Source organism: Coregonus lavaretus, assembly GCF_964263955.1.
Source record: "Coregonus lavaretus genome assembly, contig: HAP1_SCAFFOLD_799, whole genome shotgun sequence".
NCBI lineage: Eukaryota > Metazoa > Chordata > Actinopteri > Salmoniformes > Salmonidae > Coregonus > Coregonus lavaretus.
The window spans coordinates 22916-48605 of NW_028156671.1; the positions used below are offsets into that span (position 1 = coordinate 22916).

General features: G+C 47.7%; 1 protein-coding gene across 1 annotated transcript in view; it reads left to right on the forward strand.

Moving 5' to 3' along the window:
- Positions 1–25690, forward strand: part of LOC311126099 (histone deacetylase complex subunit SAP130-like) — a 62613-nt gene that overhangs the window by 9676 nt on the left and 27247 nt on the right. Inside the window, exons 3-15 of the mRNA XM_084200124.1 lie at positions 3632–3717; positions 4698–4889; positions 5315–5509; positions 5762–5861; positions 6720–7282; positions 9845–9969; positions 12079–12226; positions 14422–14491; positions 16410–16514; positions 16822–17124; positions 17269–17535; positions 17772–17952; positions 24127–24213. Of these exons, the coding sequence (XP_084056250.1) occupies positions 3632–3717; positions 4698–4889; positions 5315–5509; positions 5762–5861; positions 6720–7282; positions 9845–9969; positions 12079–12226; positions 14422–14491; positions 16410–16514; positions 16822–17124; positions 17269–17535; positions 17772–17952; positions 24127–24213 (2422 nt within the window). The remainder of the gene's footprint in view (positions 1–3631; positions 3718–4697; positions 4890–5314; positions 5510–5761; positions 5862–6719; positions 7283–9844; positions 9970–12078; positions 12227–14421; positions 14492–16409; positions 16515–16821; positions 17125–17268; positions 17536–17771; positions 17953–24126; positions 24214–25690) is intronic.

The following is a 25690-nucleotide window of genomic DNA, read 5'->3' on the forward strand; positions in this document are numbered from 1 at the left end:
AGTATCACTCCTGCTCCCCAGACGCTATCATTTGTTGACTTCTGTAACCGCAAAAGCCTTGGTTTCTTGCATGTTAACATCAGAAGCCTCCTCCCTAAGTTTGAGTTATTCACTGCGTTAGCACACTCCGCCAACCCTGATGTTCTAGCAGTGTCTGAATCCTGGCTTAGGAAGGCCACCAAAGATTCTGAAATTTCCATTCCCAACATTTTCCGTCTAGATAGAACTGCCAAAGGGGGCGGAGTTGCAATCTACTGTAGAGATAGCCTGCAGAGCTCTATCATACTATCCAGGTCTGTGCCCAAACAGTTTGAGCTTCTATTTAAAAAAATCCACCTTTCCAGAAATGTCTCTCACTGTTGCCGCTTGCTACAGACCCCCCTCAGCCCCCAGCTGTGCCCTGGACACCATATGTGAATTGATTGCCCCCCATCTATCCTCAGAGTTCGTATTGCTTGGTGACCTAAACTGGGATATGCTTAACACCCCGGCCGTCATACAATCTAAACTAGATGCCCTCAATCTCACACAAATTATCAAGGAACCTACCAGGTACAACCCTAAATCTGTTAACATGGGCACCCTCATAGATATCATCCTGACTAATTTACCCTCTAAATACACCTCCGCTGTCTTCAACCAGGATCTCAGCGATCACTGCCTCATTGCCTGTGTCCGTAATGGGTCCGCGGTCAAACGACCACCCCTCATCACTGTCAAACGACCACCCCTAAAACACTTCAGCGAGCAGGCCTTTCTGATTGACCTGGCCTGGGTATCCTGGATGGAAATTTACCTCATTCTGTCAGTAGAGGATGCCTGGTTGTTCTTTAAAAGTGCTGTCCTCTCCATCTTAAATAAGCATGCCCCATTAAAAAAATTCATGAACAGATATAGCCCCTGGTTCACCCCAGACTTGACTGCCCTTGACCAGCACAAAAACATCCTGTGGCGTACTGCATTAGCATCGAACAGCCCCCACGATATGCAACTTTTCAGGGAAGTCAGGAACCAATATACACAATCAGTTAGGAAAGCAAAGGCTAGCTTTTTCAAACAGAAATTTGCATCCTGTAGCACTAACTCCAAAATGTTTTGTGACACTGTTAAGTCCATGGAGAATAAGAGCACCTCCTCCCAGCTGCCCACTGCACTGAGGCTAGGAAACACTATCACTACCGATAAATCTACGATAATTGAACATTTCAACAACCACTTTGCTACAGCTGGCCATGCTTTCCACCTGGCTACCCCTACCCGGGACACCAGCTCTGCACCCTCTGCTGCAACTTGCCCATGCCTCCCCCGCTTCTCCTTCACCCAAATTCAGCTAGCTGATGTTCTGAAAGAGCTGCAAAATCTGGACCCCTACAAATCAGCTGGGCTAGACAATATGGACCCTCTCTTTCTAAAATTAGCAACCGAAATTGTCACAACCCCTATTACCAGCCTGTTCAACCTCTCTTTCGTATCGTCTGAGATCCCCAGAGATTGGAAAGCTGCCGCGGTCATCCCCCTCTTCAAAGGGGGTGACACTCTAGATCCAAACTGTTACAGACCTATATCCATCCTGCCCTGCCCTTCGAAAGTTTTTGAAAGCCAAGTTAACAAACAGATCACCGACCATTTCAAATCCCACCGTACCTTCTCCGCTATGCGATCTGGTTTCCGAGCTGGTCATGGGTGCACCACCGACTCTATTCTCTGTGTATATCAATGATGTCGCTCTTGCTGCTGGTGACTCTCAGATCCACCTCTACGCAGACGACACCATTTTGTATACATCTGGCCCTTCATTGGACACTGTGTTAACAAACCTCCAAACAAGCTTCAATGCCATACAACACTCCTTCCGTAGCCTCCAACTGCTCTTAAGCGCTAGTAAAACTAAATGCATGCTCTTCAATCGAATGTTGCTTGCACCCGCCTGCCCGACTAGAATCACTACTCTCGGCGGGTCCGACTTAGAATATGTGGACAACTACAAATACCTAGGTGTCTGGTTAGACCGTAAACTCTCCTTCCAGACTCACATTAAGCATCTCCAATCCAAAGTTAAATCTAGAATCGGCTTCCTATTTCGCAATAAAGCCTCCTTCGCTCATGCTGCTAAACATGCCCTTGTAAAACTGACTATCCTACTGATCTTTGACTTCGGCGATGTCATTTACAAAATAGCTTCCAACACTCTACTCAGCAAATTGGATGTAGTCTATCACAGTGCCATCCGTTTTGTCACCAAAGCCCCATATACTACCCACCACTGTGACCCGTACGCTCTTGTTGGCTGGCCCTCACTACATATTCGTCGCCAAACCCACTGGCTCCAGGTCATCTATAAATCACTGCTAGGCATATCCCCGCCTTATCTTAGCTCATTGGTCACCATAGCAACACCCACCCATAGTATGCGCTCCAGCAGGTATATCTCACTGGTCATCCCCAAATCCAACACCTCCTTTGGCCGCCATTCCTTCCAGTTCTCTGCTGCCAATGACTGGAACTAACTGCAAAAATCTCTGAAGCTGGAGACTCTTATCTCCCTCAATAACTTTAAGCATCAGTTGTCAGAGCACCTTACCGATCACTGCACCTGTAATTAGCCCACCCAACTACCTCATCCCCATATTGTTATTTATTTTGCTCATTTGCACCCCAGTATCTCTATTTGCACATCATCTTCTGCACATCTATCACTCCAGCGTTAATACTAAATTATAATTGTAATTATTTTGCACTATGGCCTATTTATTGCCTTACCTCCATAACTTACTACATTTGCACACACTGTATATAGATTTTCTATTGTGTTATTGACTGTATGTTTTGTTTATCCCATGTGTAACTCTGTGTTGTTGTTGTTTTTATCGCACTGCTTTGCTTTATCTTGGCCAGGTTGCAGTTGTAAATGAGAACCTGTTCTCAACTGGCTTACCTGGTTAAATAAAGGTGAAATAAAAATAAATAAATAAAAATAGCAGGAATCAACATAATGCATAACAGGCTATTATTGTTGACCAAATAATAGTTTTAAAACAATCTACAGGAACGTTGTGTAGCAAAATCACAGAACATTACCAACATACACAGCATACTTTTGTAAGAAGGCGGCAATGTTGGTGTTGGTAATATTTGGTTTATCGTCCCAACTCTAAAAAGGAGTGCACTATATAGTGAATAGGGTGCCATTCTCTGGTCTAAAGGAGTGCACTATATAGTGAATAGGGTGCCATTCTCTGGTCTAAAGGAGTGCACTATATAGTGAATAGGGGTGCCATTCTCTGGTCTAAAGGAGTGCACTATATAGTGAATAGGGTGCCATTCTCTGGTCTAAAGGAGTGCACTATATAGTGAATAGGGTGCCATTCTCTGGTCTAAAGGAGTGCACTATATAGGGAATAGGGTGCCATTCTCTGGTCTAAAGGAGTGCACTATATAGTGAATAGGGTGCCATTCTCTGGTCTAAAGGAGTGCACTATATAGTGAATAGGGTGCCATTCTCTGGTCTAAAGTAGTGCACTATATAGTGAATAGGGTGCCATTTGGGACGCGACACATTCCCTAAATTGTATGTTGTGATCTGTGACGTATATATCAAAACTAACACTGTTTGTGATGAACGGTTCCCCAGCGGGAGCAGGTGAGGACAGTAGTGGTGATGTGGACCATCCGACCAGCAGCAGGAGTGGAAGGAGAGAAGACAGATCCTATCCCCAGGTCAGTGGATACTCTAGTTCCCTCAAACTCTGGACCTCCAAGCCAGTTCCACTGTGTTTTTTCACAGTTTCCCTCTAATCAGGGACTGATTATAGACCTGGGACACCAGGTGGTGTAATTAATTATCAGGTAGAACAGAAAAAGCAGCAGGCTCTGGACCTCGTAGGGTCAGAGTTGAGTACCCCCTGCTGTAGGGGATAGGGTGGCTCCGGACCTCGTAGGGTCAGAGTTGAGTACCCCCTGCTGTACGGGGATAGGGTGGCTCCGGACCTCGCAGGGTCAGAGTTGAATACCCCCTGCTGTAGGGGATAGGGTGGCTCCGGAGCTCGTAGGGTCAGAGTTGAATACCCCCTGCTGTACGGGGATAGGGTGGCTCCGGACCTCGCAGGGTCAGAGTTGAATACCCCCTGCTGTAGGGGATAGGGTGGCTCCGGAGCTCGTAGGGTCAGAGTTGAATACCCCCTGCTGTAGAGGATAGGGTGGCTCCGGACCTCGTAGGGTCAGAGTTGAAGCTCCGGACCTCGTAGGGTCAGAGTTGAATACCCCCTGCTGTAGGGGATAGGGTGGCTCCGGAGCTCGTAGGGTCAGAGTTGAATACCCCTGCTGTAGAGGATAGGGTGGCTCCGGACCTCGTAGGGTCAGAGTTGAAGCTCCGGACCTCGTAGGGTCAGAGTTGAGTACCCCTGGTCTAGTTGATAGTGTACATGTATTTGTTCGTTCCAAATGGCACCATGTTTCCTTTTATAGGACACTTGTTTTGACCAGTGCCCATAGGGTGCCATTTGGGACATAACCTATAATGTACAGATAACATGAACTGCACTTTCTCTATTTTCTCATTCATTGCAGGCTTTTTATTGTCCTGAATTCGCCATCAAACTCTTTAGTCCAAGACTAGGCTTAATCTGTCCCAGAATCCACCCCGATATGTCTTAAATCCCCATGAGGATAAGAAAGTTAATATTTCATCCCACACCCAGGTCCAGGTTCAGACCCACAACCTGCAGTCCCAGGTCCAGGTTCAGACCCACAACCTGCAGTCCCAGGTCCAGGTTCAGACCCACAACCTGCAGTCCCAGGCGGGTAAACCTGGCCAACCTGTCACCGTGTCCAACCCTCCTGTCCACCTACTGCATGCCCAGCCTGCTGCCCTCATTGACGGGCAGATGAAGGTATGAACTCTCCATGGCTCTGTCCCAAATTGTGCCCTTTTTGCTATTTAGTACACTACTTTTGACCAGGGCTCTAGTTGAAAGTAGCACACTGTAAAGGTAACAGGGTGCTATTAAAACACCCCATTTCCCTCTCTCCCCTAGCCTGATCCCAGATCTGTGTGTTGTGTATAGCCAACTATACAAGACGACGCGAACACATCTGGAACCAGGCTATCATCTGATTGAGAACTCACCCAGTCAGAGCGGAAAAGTTGATACCCCCCAAGTGTCCAAAAATATAGATTTAAAAATAGATTGATGGTCTATGTTATCTCTACCTTAAATCAAATCTATGTGTTTAGGACAGCAAATATCATAGAAAAAAACTCAACGTTTTAAGAGGACTAATAAGATTTCGGTGTGTTTTTTTTCTTCTCCCCCAGGCTGCCCTGAAATCGCTGATGCCCAGTCGTCTCATCGCCCCAGCTCCAGCCTCCAGCCAGGGCCAGGGGGGCCACATCCCTCTTCCTCTGCCCCCCAAGGTGCAGCCTGCCCTGCCTGGCCACATCACTGTCACCCTGGAGAGCAACATTGCTCCCATCTCCTCCATCCCTGTCGCGACCATCAGTGGACAGCAGGTGACTACATAGCCCTAATACATTCTCATTGACTCTGGTCTGTGATCATTGTTTTGGAAAACGCTTTATAATAACGTTCAGGAATAAGCCATTAGGGACGGTTTCCTGGACACAGATTAAGCACCAGTCAACAGACTTATCTTTGTTGAAAATGTGTTTTTAGTCCAGGTCTAGGGCTTAACCCGTGTCCAGGAAACCGCCCCATAATGCTTGAGTAACGACTGATGTTTTTTTGTCCTATTCTTAATTCAGGGCCACTCCGGTAACCGGCATCACCTCATGGCAGCTAATATCCAGATAATCAGAGCTCCTTCTGTTCCTCAACACACATTCACCTCTCACCTACCCAGAGGTATGTACTGTACCTCCCTCTAACCCACCCAGAGGTATGTACTGTACCTCCCTCTAACCCACCCAGAGGTATGTACTGTACCTCCCTCTAACCCACCCAGAGGTATGTACTGTACCTCCCTCTAACCCACCCAGAGGTATGTACTGTACCTCCCTCTAACCCACCCAGAGGTATGTACTGTACCTCCCTCTAACCCACCCAGAGGTATGTACTGTACCTCCCTCTAACCCGCCCAGAGGTATGTACTGTACCTCCCTCTAACCCACCCAGAGGTATGTACTGTACCTCCCTCTAACCCACCCAGAGGTATGTACTGTACCTCCCTCTAACCCACCCAGAGGTATGTACTGTACCTCCCTCTAACCCACCCAGAGGTATGTACTGTACCTCCCTCTAACCCACCCAGAGGTATGTACTGTACCTCCCTCTAACCCACCCAGAGGTATGTACTGTACCTCCCTCTAACCCACCCAGAGGTATGTACTGGACCTCCCTCTCACCCGCCCAGAGGTATGTACTGTACCTCCCTCTCACCTACCCAGAGGTATGTACTGTACCTCCCTCTCACCCAGCGTTTTGGGGCCCCTAAGCGACATCTGGTTTGAGGCCCCTAAGCGACATCTGGTTTGAGGCCCCTAAGCGACATCTGGTTTGAGGCCTAGCCCCCACTGTTCCACAACAAACATTCACTTCCCATTTACCCTAAGCCTATATTACTGTCAGGAGGGGAAACTTTTGACATTCTATTTTTGCTGGCGTGTTGCACTCCTCTGGCTCGGCCTCTAGAGGGAGCTCTTACCCTCTGCCTTTCGTTCTGGAAGATGTTCTCTAATCAACGTTGTGCTGTCTGTCTTCCAGGGGCGGTGGCTGCAGCAGTGATGTCCAGCTCTAAAGGGCCTGCTGTTCTCAGACCAGCATCAGGGGCCAGTGCAGCTGTTCTCAGACCAGCATCAGGGGCCAGTGCAGCTGTTCTCAGACCAGCATCAGGGGCCAGTGCAGCTGTTCTCAGACCAGCATCAGGGGCCAGTGCAGCTGTTCTCAGACCAGCATCAGGGGCCAGTGCAGCTGTTCTCAGACCAGCATCAGGGGCCAGTGCAGCTGTTCTCAGACCAGCATCAGGGGTCAGTGTAGCTGTTCTCAGACCAGCATCAGGGGCCAGTGCAGGCCCTGTTCTCAGACCAGCATCAGGGCCCAGTGCAGCTGTTCTCAGACCAGCATCAGGGGTCAGTGCAGGCCCTGTTCTCAGACCAGCATCAGGGCCCAGTGCAGCTGTTCTCAGACCAGCATCAGGGCCCAGTGCAGGCCCTGTTCTCAGACCAGCATCAGGGCCCAGTGCAGGCCCTGTTCTCAGACCAGCATCAGGGCCCAGTGCAGGCCCTGTTCAGACCACAGTACACCACATCACCCAACAGACTATTCAGGTACTTACCCCAGTTTTATTACAGCTCAATGGCATTGTTATGGTGGGAGAGTTTACAGCTCAATGGCATTGTTATGGTGGGAGAGTTTACAGCTCAATGGCATTGTTATGGTGGGAGAGTTTACAGATCAATGGCATTGGGGTTATGGTGGGAGAGTTTACAGATCAATGGCATTGGGGTTATGGTGGGAGAGTTTACAGATCAATGGCATTGGGGTTATGGTGGGAGAGTTTACAGCTCAATGGCATTGTTATGGTGGGAGAGTTTACAGATCAATGGCATTGGGGTTATGGTGGGAGAGTTTACAGATCAATGGCATTGTTATGGTGGGAGAGTTTACAGATCAATGGCATTGTTATGGTGGGAGAGTTTACAGCTCAATGGCATTGTTATGGTGGGAGAGTTTACAGATCAATGGCATTGGGGTTATGGTGGGAGAGTTTACAGCTCAATGGCATTGTTATGGTGGGAGAGTTTACAGATCAATGGCATTGGGGTTATGGTGGGAGAGTTTACAGATCAATGGCATTGTTATGGTGGGAGAGTTTACAGCTCAATGGCATTGTTATGGTGGGAGAGTTTACAGCTCAATGGCATTGTTATGGTGGGAGAGTTTACAGCTCAATGGCATTGTTATGGTGGGAGAGTTTACAGCTCAATGGCATTGTTATGGTGGGAGAGTTTACAGCTCAATGGCATTGTTATGGTGGGAGAGTTTACAGCTCAATGGCATTGTTATGGTGGGAGAGTTTACAGCTCAATGGCATTGTTATGGTGGGAGAGTTTACAGATCAATGGCATTGGGGTTATGGTGGGAGAGTTTACAGATCAATGGCATTGTTATGGTGGGAGAGTTTACAGCTCAATGGCATTGTTATGGTGGGAGAGTTTACAGATCAATGGCATTGTTATGGTGGGAGAGTTTACAGCTCAATGGCATTGTTATGGTGGGAGAGATTACAGCTCAATGGCATTGTTATGGTGGGAGAGTTTACAGCTCAATGGCATTGGGGTTATGGTGGGAGAGTTTACAGCTCAATGGCATTGTTATGGTGGGAGAGTTTACAGCTCAATGGCATTGGGGTTATGGTGGGAGAGTTTACAGCTCAATGGCATTGTTATGGTGGGAGAGTTTACAGATCAATGGCATTGTTATGGTGGGAGAGTTTACAGATCAATGGCATTGTTATGGTGGGAGAGTTTACAGATCAATGGCATTGGGGTTATGGTGGGAGAGTTTACAGATCAATGGCATTGTTATGGTGGGAGAGTTTACAGCTCAATGGCATTGTTATGGTGGGAGAGTTTACAGATCAATGGCATTGTTATGGTGGGAGAGTTTACAGCTCAATGGCATTGTTATGGTGGGAGAGTTTACAGCTCAATGGCATTGTTATGGTGGGAGAGATTACAGCTCAATGGCATTGTTATGGTGGGAGAGTTTACAGCTCAATGGCATTGGGGTTATGGTGGGAGAGTTTACAGCTCAATGGCATTGTTATGGTGGGAGAGTTTACAGCTCAATGGCATTGGGGTTATGGTGGGAGAGTTTACAGCTCAATGGCATTGTTATGGTGGGAGAGTTTACAGATCAATGGCATTGTTATGGTGGGAGAGTTTACAGCTCAATGGCATTGTTATGGTGGGAGAGTTTACAGCTCAATGGCATTGTTATGGTGGGAGAGATTACAGCTCAATGGCATTGTTATGGTGGGAGAGTTTACAGCTCAATGGCATTGGGGTTATGGTGGGAGAGTTTACAGCTCAATGGCATTGTTATGGTGGGAGAGTTTACAGCTCAATGGCATTGTTATGGTGGGAGAGTTTACAGCTCAATGGCATTGTTATGGTGGGAGAGTTTACAGCTCAATGGCATTGTTATGGTGGGAGAGTTTACAGATCAATGGCATTGTTATGGTGGGAGAGTTTACAGATCAATGGCATTGGGGTTATGGTGGGAGAGTTTACAGATCAATGGCATTGTTATGGTGGGAGAGTTTACAGCTCAATGGCATTGTTATGGTGGGAGAGTTTACAGATCAATGGCATTGTTATGGTGGGAGAGTTTACAGCTCAATGGCATTGTTATGGTGGGAGAGTTTACAGCTCAATGTCATTGTTATGGTGGGAGAGATTACAGCTCAATGGCATTGTTATGGTGGGAGAGTTTACAGCTCAATGGCATTGGGGTTATGGTGGGAGAGTTTACAGATCAATGGCATTGTTATGGTGGGAGAGTTTACAGCTCAATGGCATTGTTATGGTGGGAGAGTTTACAGCTCAATGGCATTGGGGTTATGGTGGGAGAGTTTACAGCTCAATGGCATTGTTATGGTGGGAGAGTTTACAGATCAAATGTTAACTTGCACACCATGTCTTTCTCATTTGTGGTGCAGGAAATGACTGCCCCGGTGTTGGAGTTTCTTCATTATAACAAAGATAACTCCTGCGTTCATGATTTTTCCCTCTGTAGTTGTTTGTGTTGACAGTTCAGTCAGTCATGTAGAGAAACATCGTGTGACATACAACGCTTGATACTCTCCCTCTCTTCTTCCTCCTCAGTCTCGTCCCCCTGTCACCGGCTCTACAGCGGTCCTTCCCACAGTAGTGGACCCCATCTCAGCCACCCGGAACCAGTCCCCTGTCATCAACCCAACGGTCACCCGCTCTGCAGAGATGCTGCATGGGTAAGTGGCCCAAATGCTATCCTAGCATTGATAAGGATAGTGTGGGATGTTGGCCCTTTATCTACTTACCCAGAGTCAGATGAACTGATGGTCAGGGCTCTAAATTAAACATTTTTTATTGGTAGCAGTGGTGCTCCCGACTTTAAAAAAAAGTTAGGAGCACCAGAAAATAAGATTGTGATGTAGCCTACGTGAATTCCATCTACTTCCGAAGCACATGTTGTGCCCTAGAAACGAATATGTAACCCTGTAAATACGTTTGTTTATTATAAAAAGCTAAACTGTTGATACGAATATCTGTCATTGAAATTAAAAAGTCATTTGTGGAATATTGGGTTTCTACATTGTGTTAAAAGCACTATTTTCCTATTGAAAAGTGTACACTGTCTCTTTTATAAAAAGCATCAAGGTTGATGAGGACATGCAAGAGATGGGTCATTCATTCATTGCTGTGATCATTGATCTCCTGAAGAAAACATCCCCTTTCCTTTGTTTCTGTGTCCCCGATGTTTGGATAAACTAGAGTTACCAGGTTGTTAGCTAGCTAGCCAATGAGGTAACAGGACTGAACAAGGTGTAAAACAAAGGCAGCCTGCGAGTAGTTTTATAACGCCCTGCTTTATGAATGTAAAACGCATGCAAATATATATATATATATATATATATATAATATATAGACTTCCCTTTAACCACCTGTATAAATGACAAAATGAACAATAGGACTTCTCTTTAACCACCTGTATAAATGACAAAATGTGTGTTTGTGCCCACAATGTTTAGAATTCAAATTTGAAGTTTATTGACCATGTATAATATATTGAAACAATACCCACCAGAGCTCTCACATTAAAGGGATGGTGGGTTGATGATGTCGCATTAAAGGGATGGTGGGTTGATGATGTCACATTAAAGGGATGGTGGGTTGATGATGTCGCATTAAAGGGATGGTGGGTTGATGATGTCACATTAAAAGGGATGGTGTGTTGATGATGTCACATTAAAAGGGATGGTGGGTTGATGATGTCACATTAAAGGGATGGTGGGTTGATGATGTCGCATTAAAGGGATGGTGGGTTGATGATGTCACATTAAAAGGGATGGTGGGTTGATGATGTCGCATTAAAGGGATGGTGGGTTGATGATGTCACATTAAAAGGGATGGTGGGTTGATGATGTCACATTAAAAGGGATGGTGGGTTGATGATGTCACATTAAAGGGATGGTGGGTTGATGATGTCGCATTAAAGGGATGGTGGGTTGATGATGTCACATTAAAAGGGATGGTGGGTTGATGATGTCACATTAAAAGGGATGGTGGGTTGATGATGTCACATTAAAAGGGATGGTGGGTTGATGATGTCACATTAAAGGGATGGTGGGTTGATGATGTCACATTAAAGGGATGGTGGGTTGATGATGTCGCATTAAAAGGGATGGTGGGTTGATGATGTCACATTAAAAGGGATGGTGGGTTGATGATGTCGCATTAAAGGGATGGTGTGTTGATGATGTCACATTAAAAGGGATGGTGGGTTGATGATGTCGCATTAAAGGGATGGTGGGTTGATGATGTCGCATTAAAAGGGATGGTGGGTTGATGATGTCGCATTAAAGGGATGGTGTGTTGATGATGTCACATTAAAAGGGATGGTGGGTTGATGATGTCACATTAAAGGGGTGGTGGGTTGATGATGTCACATTAAAAGGGATGGTGGGTTGATGATGTCGCATTAAAGGGATGGTGTGTTGATGATGTCGCATTAAAGGGATGGTGTGTTGATGATGTCACATTAAAAGGGATGGTGGGTTGATGATGTCGCATTAAAGGGATGGTGTGTTGATGATGTCACATTAAAAGGGATGGTGGGTTGATGATGTCACATTAAAGGGATGGTGTGTTGATGATGTCACATTAAAAGGGATGGTGGGTTGATGATGTCACATTAAAAGGGATGGTGGGTTGATGATGTCACATTAAAGGGGTGGTGGGTTGATGATGTCACATTAAAGGGGTGGTGGGTTGATGATGTCACATTAAAGGGATGGTGGGTTGATGATGTTACATTAAAGGGATGGTGGGTTGATGATATCTTGTGCTCCCTCCTCCAGGCATCCAGGGCTGACCATCCACCCTCCTCCGGCCACCATCAGTATCCAGCGTCCCCAGGGGGCCAGGGACACGGCCACACGGATCAACCTGCCCTCCCACCCTGCCATATGGGGGCAGAAACCCCAGCCCCCCCACACCATGACACAGGTCAGAACCTGGTGAAGATAAATATTTACCTTTGGCTCTATACTCCAGCATTTTGGATTTGAGATCAAATGTTCTTATATCAGGCAACAGAATAGAATGTCACCTTTTATTTTAGGGTATTTTCATATGCATATCTGTTTTACTATTTATAAATGAAAGCACTTTTCCCTGTTGCAGGAAATGTTTAACTTGCATAGTGTATTTGAGGTTTAAAGAGGCTTCTGAAGTTTAATTTACACTTCGAAATTTCAGACTTGATTTTCCCTTACGAAAAATGTATAATTGTCCTGCTGTAGCAAACTGGCTCAAATTAAGATCCTACATCTGTATTTGGACAAAATTCACTTATAGTGTATTAAAATAAAAGTGACTCCAAAATGACAATACATTATTCACCATTCACTTTCTATTGGGCAAAATACAGTTCGAAACACGGCAGGTAGCTTAGTGGTTAAGAGCGTTGTGCCAGTAACCGAAAGGTCGCTGGTTCTAATCCCCGAGCCGACTAGGTGAAAAATCAGTCGATGTGCCCTTGAGCAAGGCACTTAACCCTAATTGCTCCTGTGTAGCTAGGGGTAAAGTGACTATGCATAGATAATAAACAGAGAGTAGCAGCAGTGTAAAAACAAAGGGGGGGAGTCAATGTAAATAGTCCGGGTGGCCATTTGATGAATTGTTCAGCAGTCTTATGGCTTGGGGGTAGAAGCTGTTAAGGAGCCTTTTATGACCTAGACTTGGCGTTCTGGTACCACTTGCTGTGCGGTAGCAGAGAGAACCCAGTGGGTGACTGGAGTCTTTGAGATTTTTTTGGGCCTTCCTCTGACACCGCCTGGTATAGAGGTCCTGGATGGCAGGAAGCTTGGCCCCAGTGATGTACTGGGCCGTACGCACCCTCGCCTGTAGTGCCTTGCGGTCGGAGGCCGAGCAGTTGCCATACCAGGCAGTGATGCAACCAGTCAGGATGCTCTCGATGGTGCAGCTGTATAACTCTTTTGAGGATTTGCCAAATATTTTCAGTCTCCTGAGGGGGAATAGGCTTTGTCTTGCCCTCTTCACGACTGTCTTGGTGTGTTTGGACCATGACAGTTTGTTGGTGATGTGGACACCAAGGGACTTGAAAGTTCTCGACCCGCTCCACTACAGCCTCGTCGATGTGAATGGGGGCGTGTTCGGCCCTCCTTTTCCTGTAGTTCACGATCAGCTTCTTTGTCTTGATCACGTTGAGGGAGAGGTTGTTATCCTGGCACCACACTGCCAGGTCTCTGACCTCCTCCCTATAGTCTGTCTCAGACAGGAGGGGACTAAGCATGCACCCCTGAGGGGCCCCCGTGTTGAGGATCAGCGTGGCGGATGTGTTGTTACCTACCCTTACCACCTGGGGGCGGCCCGTCAAGAAGTCCAGGATCCAGTTGCAGAGAGAGGTGTTTAGTCCCAGGGTCCTTAGCTTAATGATACGCTTTGTGGGCGCTATGGTGTTGAATGCTGAGCTTTAGTCAATGAATAGTATTCTCACATAGGTGTTCCTCTTGTCCAGGTGGGAGAAGGCAGTGTGGAGTGCAATAGAGATTGCATCATCTGTGGATCTGTTGGGGCGGTATGCGAATTGGTGTGGGTCTAGGGTTTCTGGGATGATGGTGTTGATGTGAGCCATAACCAGCCTTTCAAAGCACTTCATGGCTGCAGACGTGAGTGCTATGGGTCGGTAGTCATTTAGGCAGGTTACCTTAGTGTCCTTGGGCACAGGAACTATGGTGGTCTGCTTGAAACGTAGGTATTACAGAGTCATTCAGGGAGAGGTTGAAAATGTCAGTGAAGATGTGTGTGTGTGTGTGTGTATGTATGTATAAGTGTTTTCATTTCTAAACAGTAAAACGGATATGTATGAAAATACCCTCAAATAAAAGGTGACATTCTGGACGGTCGGCCGCCTCATGAAACATTTGATCTCAAATCCCAAATGGTGGCGTATAGAGCCAAATGTAACATTTTTTTTAGCTTCACTGTCCAAATACATACGGAGGGGAGGGTAAGATGCTCTGTGGTTAGCTTCACTGTCCAAATACATACGGAGGGGAGGGTAAGATGCTCTGTGGTTGTTCTCCTCAAGTCTTGTTTTCTGTTTGTCAAATGCTGTTATATTGAAGGGTGACACTACGACATAGACATAGAAGAACATATATTACCTTGTATTACAGAAATCCATCTTCGGTAGTGGGACTCCGGTGGCTGCAGCAACAGTGGCGCCGATTCTAACCACCACCACAGGTAAGGAACACCCACAGAGATCCTTTTTAAATCACTTGAATGAATATTTTAATATGTAATTCTATGAGGCCACCATTTCTAGGACCCATATTCACAAAGAGTCAGAGGAGGAGTGCTGATCTAGGATCCGTTTAGCCTTTTTAGATCATAATTTAAATAAAATGACATGGACATTTTAAAGAACAACTGCCCCTAAAAATCAGCCTATTTTAGAGGCCTCCCTGTTATAGTTTTAAAGCTAATTTCCTACCATTCTATACATTTACATTATTTAGCAGACGCTCTTATCCAGAGCGACTTAGTGACTGCATACATTATTATTAATTTTTTCATACTGGCCCCCCGTGGGAATCGAACCCACAACCCTGGCGTTGCAAACGCCATGCTCTACCAACTGAGCTACATCCCTGCCGGCCATTCCCTCCCCTACCCTGGACGACGCTGGGCCAATTGTGCGCCGCCCCATGGGTCTCCCGGTCTCGGCCGACAGAGCCGACAGAGCCTGGATTCGAACCAGGATCTCTAGTAGACCACTGCGCCACTCGGGAGCCCTATACATTTTGCCATAGTTCATGCTATCTCAGTGGCTCGAACATGAGTGACTCAAACATTTTAAAAGGTCATTCTACTCCAAAATGAATTAAAATAAAATAATGCTGGGCTATTGGTATAATTATTAGTTTAAATTATTTTGACATATTGGACCCATATAGCCTATGCTTGGTCCGTATTATAAGGTATGCTATTAGAAAATAAGCATTATCGCTGGCTATAAATAAATAGGCTGAAGCATGGGGTTGTCTATCTGCATTCACCCTATTGGACTAATCATTAGCTAGATCCCAAATGTGATATTTTAACTAGTTGGCATACATGTTATGTCCCCAAAAACGTGCATAAACACAGTAAATATAATTTAGGCCTACCTGGGTAACTTGGGGTAAACCGCTGCCGGGGTAAAGTTCCCCCTGCCTGTACTTCTCACAGAAACCCCTTCATGTCACCATCCCCCCCCCCCCCCCCCCCCCCTAACACTTTCCCTTGCTCAACTAAAAATGGAATCTGTCTCATCACAATTTAAGTCACCCCCAAAAAATATGTTGAGTTTGGGCGGCATTTTACCCCAAGTTACCTTACAATTGACCCATGTTACAAACTTGCTTAAACATGCTGCTGCTAAAAACGGGTGCAGTTTGCTCTTTTAGGAGTTCAGAAATAAAGTAGAAATGGAAACCCCCTCTTTCTAATATTTATCTCGCATAGAACACACAACAACAAGCCGACTAGGTAAATAGATAAACTATTTTTACTATGGGGTTGTCAAGATTGTTCTATTCATTACTCATTTTGTTTGCAGGGGAAAAGTAAATGTGGAATGCTTTTTTAGCGTCTTCAAAGTGCGCCTCGTCAGATTGTTATATCTTTTATGCTCCATATTTTTGGGGGCGTGGCGGCAGTGATTTTGCCAATGGCGTAGCGCCATATATAAACTGCAGCGGAAACACTGCCTCAAACCAACTATAAATTCTATACACATTTTGAAAGCATTTAATGAGAACTAAAAGGTGTGCACATGAAAATATTGTCTTATTTACATTGTGTCATTTATTGACGGTCCCTAATTAGCCACGGAGATGGGGCTAGCCAAAGTCAAACCACTTTGGTCGTACACCAGCCGGCTGAAGCTAATTGGCTAAATAATTTGGCTAACTCTTTCCGCCTTGCGAACACACACGAGACCCACATCAAACCACAGCCCGAAACCAACTCACGTTTGAATGGCCGCCGACATTTCTTAATGAACCAAATCTAAAAAACGAGGCCAAGTCAAGGAAGTACAGTCGCCCTTTTTAACGATTCCTCGTTGAAACGAATGGTATTCTCTTTCCCATGATCCTCTGTCCCTGTCCTCTTTCAGGCACTGCGCCGCACACCCAGATGACCAGCGGTACTGTCGTCACCATGGCGATGACCTCCCACTCCTCCCATGCCACAGCAGTGACCACCTCTACCATCCCAGTTGGTGAGTAACAGCCGGTATAAAACTCAGATGCAGTGAAAGCTAGTGCACAAAATACTCAGACACATTCAAAGCCACTAGTGGGCTTTTTTGCATTCATTATTTATTTCCTTTTAAAGAGTATTTCCATCTTTACTTCCATTAAATCTTTTAACTTTGAAACTGCGTAGAAGTGCTCTCATAGTTCCTCATTTTGGATAATCAGCCTATTTGAGCTCTGTCTATTCCTACCACTCTCCTGTATCATAACCCCCATCCTCTGTTGTATCGACAGCTAAAGTGTATTTCTTTCATTATGTTGTACCAACAGCTAAAGTGGTGCCCCAGCCCATAGCCCACACCTCCCCGCGTGTCCAATCAGACTACCAGCCCATAGCCCACACCTCCCCCCGTGTCCAATCAGACTACCCGGCAGAGAGGACCAACCTGATCTCCATCTCTGGCCACCGCTCCTCTCCTAACCCTGTCGCCATCGAGGGCAGGAGTGACAACAGGCCGTCTGGACCGGTGCACTTCCAGTACTTCCTGCCCACCTACTCCTCTTCTCCGTACCCCATGACACACACCTACGCCCCCATCACCAGCTCTGTGTCCCCCACCAGACAGTACCCAGGTAAACACGTCAACACTTTTGAATTTAACTTCATTCAATTGACTCTGGAATACCTTGCCCGATACACAAAAGAGTAAATACCTTAAGGATCAGTCGGCATAATCTCCCAGGTCTGCTTGACTGACACCCTGCTCCTCTCCTCAGCGACGCCCCAGACCCCTAGCTCCGCTCAGCCCAGCCAGCCTGGTGTGGCTGTCCACCTCAACCCCATGCAGCTGATGGCCGTGGACAGGATTGGTCTACAGTCTGCACAAATCAGCACCCAGGGAATCCAGCCTCAATCAATGGGAGCCCAGGGCATCCAGCCTGCACCAATGGGAGTGCAGGGGTTGCATAGCTCTGGTCCAATCGGCACACAGGGAATTCAGCAGGCACCAAACGCAAGGCAGCAGTCTGAGCCCAAACCATCTGGTAATCTACAGTATACTAACGTTTAACATGGCCTCAAGAAGCAGCATATCCTACTTGAAATATTGAATATGTCCCACAGGGACCACAAACACATACTGAAAGTATTGTACAAATATATACTTTGGATAAAACGTCTGCTCAAGGTGATGTGATTTGAATGATAATTGATCAAATCTATATGATAAGTCTATGGCTGTACATCTGAACCTGTGTTCTGTCCTGTGTCTGTTCTGCAGGGATATTATTGGCTGAAGGCGGTACGTTTGTGGGTGGTCCTATGGGCAGCCCGTTCGGCGCCACACAGCCTAATGCTACCACTGTACAGACACACCCCCAGGGCGGAGTAGGAGGCGGAGCTCCCCCCCTGGTTCCCTCCCCTCGACCCAGCATCCTCCGCAAGAAGCCAGCCAATGAGGGGTGAGTCAATCAGTCGGTCAATTAATGAATCGATCTGCCGGGCCAATGAGGGGTGAGTGAGCCTCTGAGCCCAGGGTCACGGGAACTCAGTCCGGCTTTCAAAGTTGTAATAGTAGAATGCACAAGCTGCAATTTAGAACTCGGGCAGTGCATCATCAGTTTTCCTCTTGTCATGATTGGTCCTCTGTAGCTCAGCTGGTAGAGCACGGCGCTTGTAACGCCAAGGTAGTGGGTTCGATCCCCGGGACCACCCCATACACAAAAATGTATGCACGCATGACTGTAAGTTGCTTTGGATAAAAGCGTCTGCTAAATGGCATATTATATTATTATGTCAGTCGTCGCAGACCTTAGAGAGACTATTTATAACTTGTCAGAAATCAGATCAACTAACCCATGTCAGCTAACGCTTATTTTAGCTAGGTTTTTTTTTTAGCCTACGGATTTTGTTGTAACGTTCGAGTCACTCAAATATCACATGAATACACGAGACATGACAAAATGTGTAGAATTCTCAAGAAATAAGCTTTAAACCTGCAAAATGTTCTCTCCGCCAACAAGAGGGGGAGGTGGAACACTTGGTGTCACATGAACAGTGCTTGTGCCCATAGAAACAGAACAGTGCTTGTGCCCATAGAAACAGAACAGTGCTTGTGCCCATAGAAACAGAACAGTGCTTGTGCCCATGGAAACAGAACAGTGCTTGTGCCCATGGAAACAGAACAGTGCTTGTGCCCATAGAAACAGAACAGTGCTTGTGCCCATAGAAACAGAACAGTGCTTGTGCCCATAGAAACAGAACAGTGCTTGTGCCCATAGAAACAGAACAGTGCTTGTGCCCATAGAAACAGAACAGTGCTTGTGCCCATAGAAACAGAACAGTGCTTGTGCCCATGGAAACAGAACAGTGCTTGTGCCCATGGAAACAGAACAGTGCTTGTGCCCATAGAAACAGAACAGTGCTTGTGCCCATAGAAACAGAACAGTGCTTGTGCCCATAGAAACAGAACAGTGCTTGTGCCCATAGAAACAGAACAGTGCTTGTGCCCATAGAAACAGAACAGTGCTTGTGCCCATGGAAACAGAACAGTGCTTGTGCCCATAGAAACAGAACAGTGCTTGTGCCCATGGAAACAGAACAGTGCTTGTGCCCATGGAAACAGAACAGTGCTTGTGCCCATGGAAACAGAACAGTGCTTGTGCCCATAGAAACAGAACAGTGCTTGTGCCCATAGAAACAGAACAGTGCTTGTGCCCATAGAAACAGAACAGTGCTTGTGCCCATAGAAACAGAACAGTGCTTGTGCCCATAGAAACAGAACAGTGCTTGTGCCCATAGAAACAGAACAGTGCTTGTGCCCATAGAAACAGAACAGTGCTTGTGCCCATGGAAACAGACGTGGTGTGCGCCGGATGTTCCCCAATGCTGAGTGAAAAAGTTTGGGAACCCCTGTCATAAACAAGCATAAGCCCACGTGCTTAGTGAGTAGCCAGCCAGTCTTTATATTTAAAGTCTAGCTAACTTGTATCTATTTGCTCGTTAACGAGGTAGAACCGTTTAACTGTTATGAACGCACCCTCCTGTCCGTCTCCCAACTGTTTGAACAACATAGCCCGTTCACTTTGTTTAGATGTTGAAATCAAGTGGCCTACCTGCATAACAAGATGCTTATTTCTCTGAATTAGAACTAGTTGCCAATTGCTTATATTAATGAATATTTTTATGCTAGTTGCACCTTTCTAAAACACAGACTAGACAGCTGGCACATGACAGTATGTGGCTAAAATACTGCTAGCGGCACTGCAATGCCGCGCGCGACAAAAACGGAACATTCATTTTCCACAATCATGTTCATTGATACTCCCATTTTAGTAGGGTCTGCTCTGTTCTACATGTTGGGAGGTGAGACATAATAAAGGAATAGGTACAAGGGGAATCGACCGATTTCTGTTGGACCAAGCCTCTAATGCAAATAGTGAGTTGAAACTGCTTGTCGTCATAGAGGAAGACGTGATCTTTCCTCTTTATTGTGGGTGGCAGGGGGAGGGGCTTGGTGTCTGTGGAGAGGGAAGGTGTGCAGAAGGAGGAGGGGCTTGGTGTCTGTGGAGAGGGAAGGTAAACAGAATGAGGAGGGGCTTGGTGTCTGTGGAGAGGGAAGGTAAACAGAAGGAGGAGGGGCTTGGTGTCTGTGAGAGAGGGAAGGTAAACAGAAGGAGGAGGGGCTTGGTGTCTGTGAGAGAGGGAAGGTAAACAGAAGGAGGAGGTCTTGGTGTCTGTGAGAGGGGGAAGGTAAACAGAAGGAGGAGGGGCTTGGTGTCTGTGAGAGGGAAGGTAAACAGAAGGAGGAGGGGCTTGGTGTCTGGAGAGGGAAGGTAAACAGAAGGAGGAGGGGCTTGGTGTCTGTGAGAGGGAAGGTAAACAGAAGGAGGAGGGGCTTGGTGTCTGTGGAGAGGGAAAGGAAAACAGAAGGAGGAGGGGCTTGGTGTCTGTGAGAGAGGGAAGGTAAACAGAAGGAGGAGGGGCTTGGTGTCTGTGAGAGAGGGAAGGTAAACAGAAGGAGGAGGGGCTTGGTGTCTGTGAGAGGGGGAAGGTAAACAGAAGGAGGAGGGGCTTGGTGTCTGTGAGAGGGAAGGTAAACAGAAGGAGGAGGGGCTTGGTGTCTGTGGAGAGGGAAGGTAAACAGAAGGAGGAGGGGCTTGGTGTCTGTGAGAGGGAAGGTAAACAGCACAGAAGGAGGAGGGGCTTGCTGTCTGTGGAGAGGGAAGGTAAACAGCACAGAAGGAGGAGGGGCTTGGTGTCTGTGAGAGAGGGAAGGTAAACAGCACAAAAGGAGGAGGGGCTTGGTGTCTGTGGAGAGGGAAGGTAAACAGAAGGAGGAGGGGCTTGGTGTCTGTGGAGAGGGAAGGTAAACAGAAGGAGGAGGGGCTTGGTGTCTGTGAGAGGGAAGGTAAACAGCACAGAAGGAGGAGGGGCTTGCTGTCTGTGGAGAGGGAAGGTAAACAGCACAGAAGGAGGAGGGGCTTGGTGTCTGTGAGAGAGGGAAGGTAAACAGCACAAAAGGAGGAGGGGCTTGGTGTCTGTGAGAGGGAAGGTAAACAGCACAGAAGGAGGAGGGGCTTGGTGTCTGTGAGAGGGAAGGTAAACAGAAGGAGGAGGGGCTTGGTGTCTGTGAGAGGGAAGGTAAACAGAAGGAGGAGGGGCTTGTTGTCTGTGAGAGGGAAGGTAAACAGAAGGAGGAGGGGCTTGTTGTCTGTGAGAGGGGGAAGGTAAACAGAAGGAGGAGGGGCTTGGTGTCTGTGAGAGAGGGAAGGTAAACAGAAGGAGGAGGGGCTTGGTGTCTGTGAGAGGGAAGGTAAACAGAAGGAGGAGGGGCTTGTTGTCTGTGAGAGGGGGAAGGTAAACAGAAGGAGGAGGGGCTTGGTGTCTGTGAGAGAGGGAAGGTAAACAGAAGAAGGAGGGGCTTGGTGTCTGTGAGAGGGAAGGTAAACAGAAGGAGGAGGGGCTTGTTGTCTGTGAGAGGGGGAAGGTAAACAGAAGGAGGAGGGGCTTGGTGTCTGTGAGAGAGGGAAGGTAAACAGAAGGAGGAGGGGCTTGGTGTCTGTGAGAGGGGGAAGGTAAACAGAAGGAGGAGGGACTTGGTGTCTGTGAGAGAGGGAAGGTAAACAGAAGGAGGAGGGGCTTGGTGTCTGTGAGAGGGGGAAGGTAAACAGAAGGAGGAGGGGCTTGGTGTCTGTGAGAGAGGGAAGGTAAACAGAAGGAGGAGGGGCTTGGTGTCTGTGAGAGAGGGAAGGTAAACAGAAGGAGGAGGGGCTTGGTGTCTGTGAGAGAGGGAAGGTAAACAGAAGGAGGAGGGGCTTGGTGTCTGTGAGAGAGGGAAGGTAAACAGAAGGAGGAGGGGCTTGGTGTCTGTGAGAGAGGGAAGGTAAACAGAAGGAGGAGGGGCTTGGTGTCTGTGAGAGAGGGAAGGTAAACAGAAGGAGGAGGGGCTTGGTGTCTGTGAGAGAGGGAAGGTAAACAGAAGGAGGAGGGGCTTGGTGTCTGTGAGAGAGGGAAGGTAAACAGAAGGAGGAGGGGCTTGGTGTCTGTGAGAGAGGGAAGGTAAACAGAAGGAGGAGGGGCTTGGTGTCTGTGGAGAGGGAAGGTAAACAGAAGGAGGAGGGGCTTGGTGTCTGTGAGGGAAGGTAAACAGAAGGAGGAGGGGCTTGGTGTCTGTGAGAGAGGGAAGGTAAACAGAAGGAGGAGGGGCTTGGTGTCTGGGAGAGAGGGAAGGTAAACAGAAGGAGGAGGGGCTTGGTGTCTGTGAGAGGGGGAAGGTAAACAGAAGGAGGAGGGGCTTGGTGTCTGTGAGAGGGAAGGTAAACAGAAGGAGGAGGGGCTTGGTGTCTGTGGAGAGGGAAGGTAAACAGAAGGAGGAGGGGCTTGGTGTCTGTGAGAGGGAAGGTAAACAGCACAGAAGGAGGAGGGGCTTGCTGTCTGTGGAGAGGGAAGGTAAACAGCACAGAAGGAGGAGGGGCTTGGTGTCTGTGAGAGAGAGAAGGTAAACAGCACAAAAGGAGGAGGGGCTTGGTGTCTGTGAGAGGGAAGGTAAACAGCACAGAAGGAGGAGGGGCTTGGTGTCTGTGAGAGGGAAGGTAAACAGAAGGAGGAGGGGCTTGGTGTCTGTGAGAGGGAAGGTAAACAGAAGGAGGAGGCGCTTGTTGTCTGTGAGAGGGAAGGTAAAAAGAAGGAGGAGGGGCTTGTTGTCTGTGAGAGGGGGAAGGTAAACAGAAGGAGGAGGGGCTTGGTGTCTGTGAGAGAGGGAAGGTAAACAGAAGGAGGAGGGGCTTGGTGTCTGTGAGAGGGAAGGTAAACAGAAGGAGGAGGGGCTTGTTGTCTGTGAGTGGGGGAAGGTAAACAGAAGGAGGAGGGGCTTGGTGTCTGTGAGAGAGGGAAGGTAAACAGAAGGAGGAGGGGCTTGGTGTCTGTGAGAGGGAAGGTAAACAGAAGGAGGAGGGGCTTGTTGTTTGTGAGAGGGGGAAGGTAAACAGAAGGAGGAGGGGCTTGGTGTCTGTGAGAGAGGGAAGGTAAACAGAAGGAGGAGGGGCTTGGTGTCTGTGAGAGGGGGAAGGTAAACAGAAGGAGGAGGGGCTTGGTGTCTGAGAGAGGGAAGGTAAACAGAAGGAGGAGGGGCTTGGTGTCTGTGAGAGGGAAGGTAAACAGAAGGAGGAGGGGCTTGGTGTCTGTGAGAGGGAAGGTAAACAGAAGGAGGAGGGGCTTGTTGTCTGTGAGAGGGGGAAGGTAAACAGAAGGAGGAGGGGCTTGTTGTCTGTGAGAGGGGGAAGGTAAACAGAAGGAGGAGGGGCTTGGTGTCTGTGAGAGAGGGAAGGTAAACAGAAGGAGGAGGGGCTTGGTGTCTGTGAGACAGGGAAGGTAAACAGAAGGAGGAGGGGCTTGGTGTCTGTGAGAGAGGGAAGGTAAACAGAAGGAGGAGGGGCTTGGTGTCTGTGAGAGAGGGAAGGTAAACAGAAGGAGGAGGGGCTTGGTGTCTGTGAGAGAGGGAAGGTAAACAGAAGGAGGAGGGGCTTGGTGTCTGTGAGAGAGGGAAGGTAAACAGAAGGAGGAGGGGCTTGGTGTCTGTGAGAGAGGGAAGGTAAACAGAAGGAGGAGGGGCTTGGTGTCTGTGAGAGAGGGAAGGTAAACAGAAGGAGGAGGGGCTTGGTGTCTGTGAGAGAGGGAAGGTAAACAGAAGGAGGAGGGGCTTGGTGTCTGTGAGAGAGGGAAGGTAAACAGAAGGAGGAGGGGCTTGGTGTCTGTGGAGAGGGAAGGTAAACAGAAGGTGGAGGGGCTTGGTGTCTGTGGAGAGGGAAGGTAAACAGAAGGAGGAGGGGCTTGGTGTCTGTGGAGAGGGAAGGTAAACAGAAGGTGGAGGGGCTTGGTGTCTGTGGAGAGGGAAGGTAAACAGAAGGAGGAGGGGCTTGGTGTCTGTGGAGAGGGAAGGTAAACAGAAGGAGGAGGGGCTTGGTGTCTGTGAGAGGGGGAAGGTAAACAGAAGGAGGAGGGAGACGAGACCAAAAAGACATAAACGTTCATAAAAAACCCTGATCGTTGCCTTGATTGTTGCACTATAACATGAATTTGAATGAATTCGATATCGCCCAGCCTAACATTCCCAAACTGCTGTTGTGTGTTTTTAGGTGTGGTGTTGGTAAGAATGTGATCCCGGTGGGGCCTGGTGAGGCTAAGGGAGGAGTGAGAGGACCAGGATCACCAACACCTGCAGGGTGAGCCTTTAGAATAATCAACCAATATATAGGGTGCCATTTGGGACACATCCAGAGTCGTATGAATCTAACATACCTCTCCCTCCCAGTCAGAGTGACTCTAACATACCTCTCTCTCTCCCTGTCAGAGTGACTCTAACATACCTCTCTCCCTCCCAGTCAGAGTGACTCTAACATACCTCTCTCTCCCCCTGTCAGAGTGACTCTAACATACCTCTCTCTCTCCCTGTCAGAGTGACTCTAACATACCTCTCTCCCCCTGTCAGAGTGACTCTAACATACCTCTCTCTCCCCCTGTCAGAGTGACTCTAACATACCTCTCTCTCCCCCTGTCAGAGTGACTCTAACATACCTCTCTCTCTCCCTGTCAGAGTGACTCTAACATACCTCTCTCCCCCTGTCAGAGTGACTCTAACATACCTCTCTCTCTCCCTGTCAGAGTGACTCTAACATACCTCTCTCTCTCCCTGTCAGAGTGACTCTAACATACCTCTCTCCCTCCCTGTCAGAGTGACTCTAACATACCTCTCTCTCCCCCAGTCAGAGTGAATCTAACATACCTCTCTCTCCCCCAGTCAGAGTGACTCTAACATACCTCTCTCCCCCAGTCAGAGTGACTCTAACATACCTCTCTCTCTCCGTCAGAGTGACTCTAACATACCTCTCTCTCCCCCAGTCAGAGTGACTCTAACATACCTCTCTCTCTCCGTCAGAGTGAATCTAACATACCTCTCTCCCTCCCAGTCAGAGTGACTCTAACATACCTCTCTCCCTCCCTGTCAGAGTGACTCTAACATACCTCTCTCTCTCCGTCAGAGTGACTCTAACATACCTCTCTCTCTCCCTGTCAGTGAATCTAACATACCTCTCTCTCTCCCTGTCAGAGTGAATCTAACATACCTCTCTCCCCCAGTCAGAGTGACTCTAACATACCTCTCTCTCTCCCTGTCAGAGTGACTCTAACATACCTCTCTCTCTCCCAGTCAGAGTGAATCTAACATACCTCTCTCTCTCCCTGTCAGAGTGACTCTAACATACCTCTCTCTCTCCCTGTCAGAGTGACTCTAACATACCTCTCTCTCTCCCAGTCAGTGAATCTAACATACCTCTCTCTCTCCCTGTCAGAGTGACTCTAACATACCTCTCTCTCTCCCAGTCAGAGTGACTCTAACATACCTCTCTCTCTCCCAGTCAGAGTGAATCTAACATACCTCTCTCTCTCCCTGTCAGAGTGACTCTAACATACCTCTCTCTCTCCCTGTCAGAGTGACTCTAACATACCTCTCTCTCTCCCTGTCAGAGTGACTCTAACATACCTCTCTCTCTCCCTGTCAGAGTGACTCTAACATACCTCTCTCTCTCCCAGTCAGAGTGACTCTAACATACCTCTCTCTCTCCCTGTCAGAGTGACTCTAACATACCTCTCTCTCTCCCAGTCAGAGTGACTCTAACATACCTCTCTCTCTCCCTGTCAGAG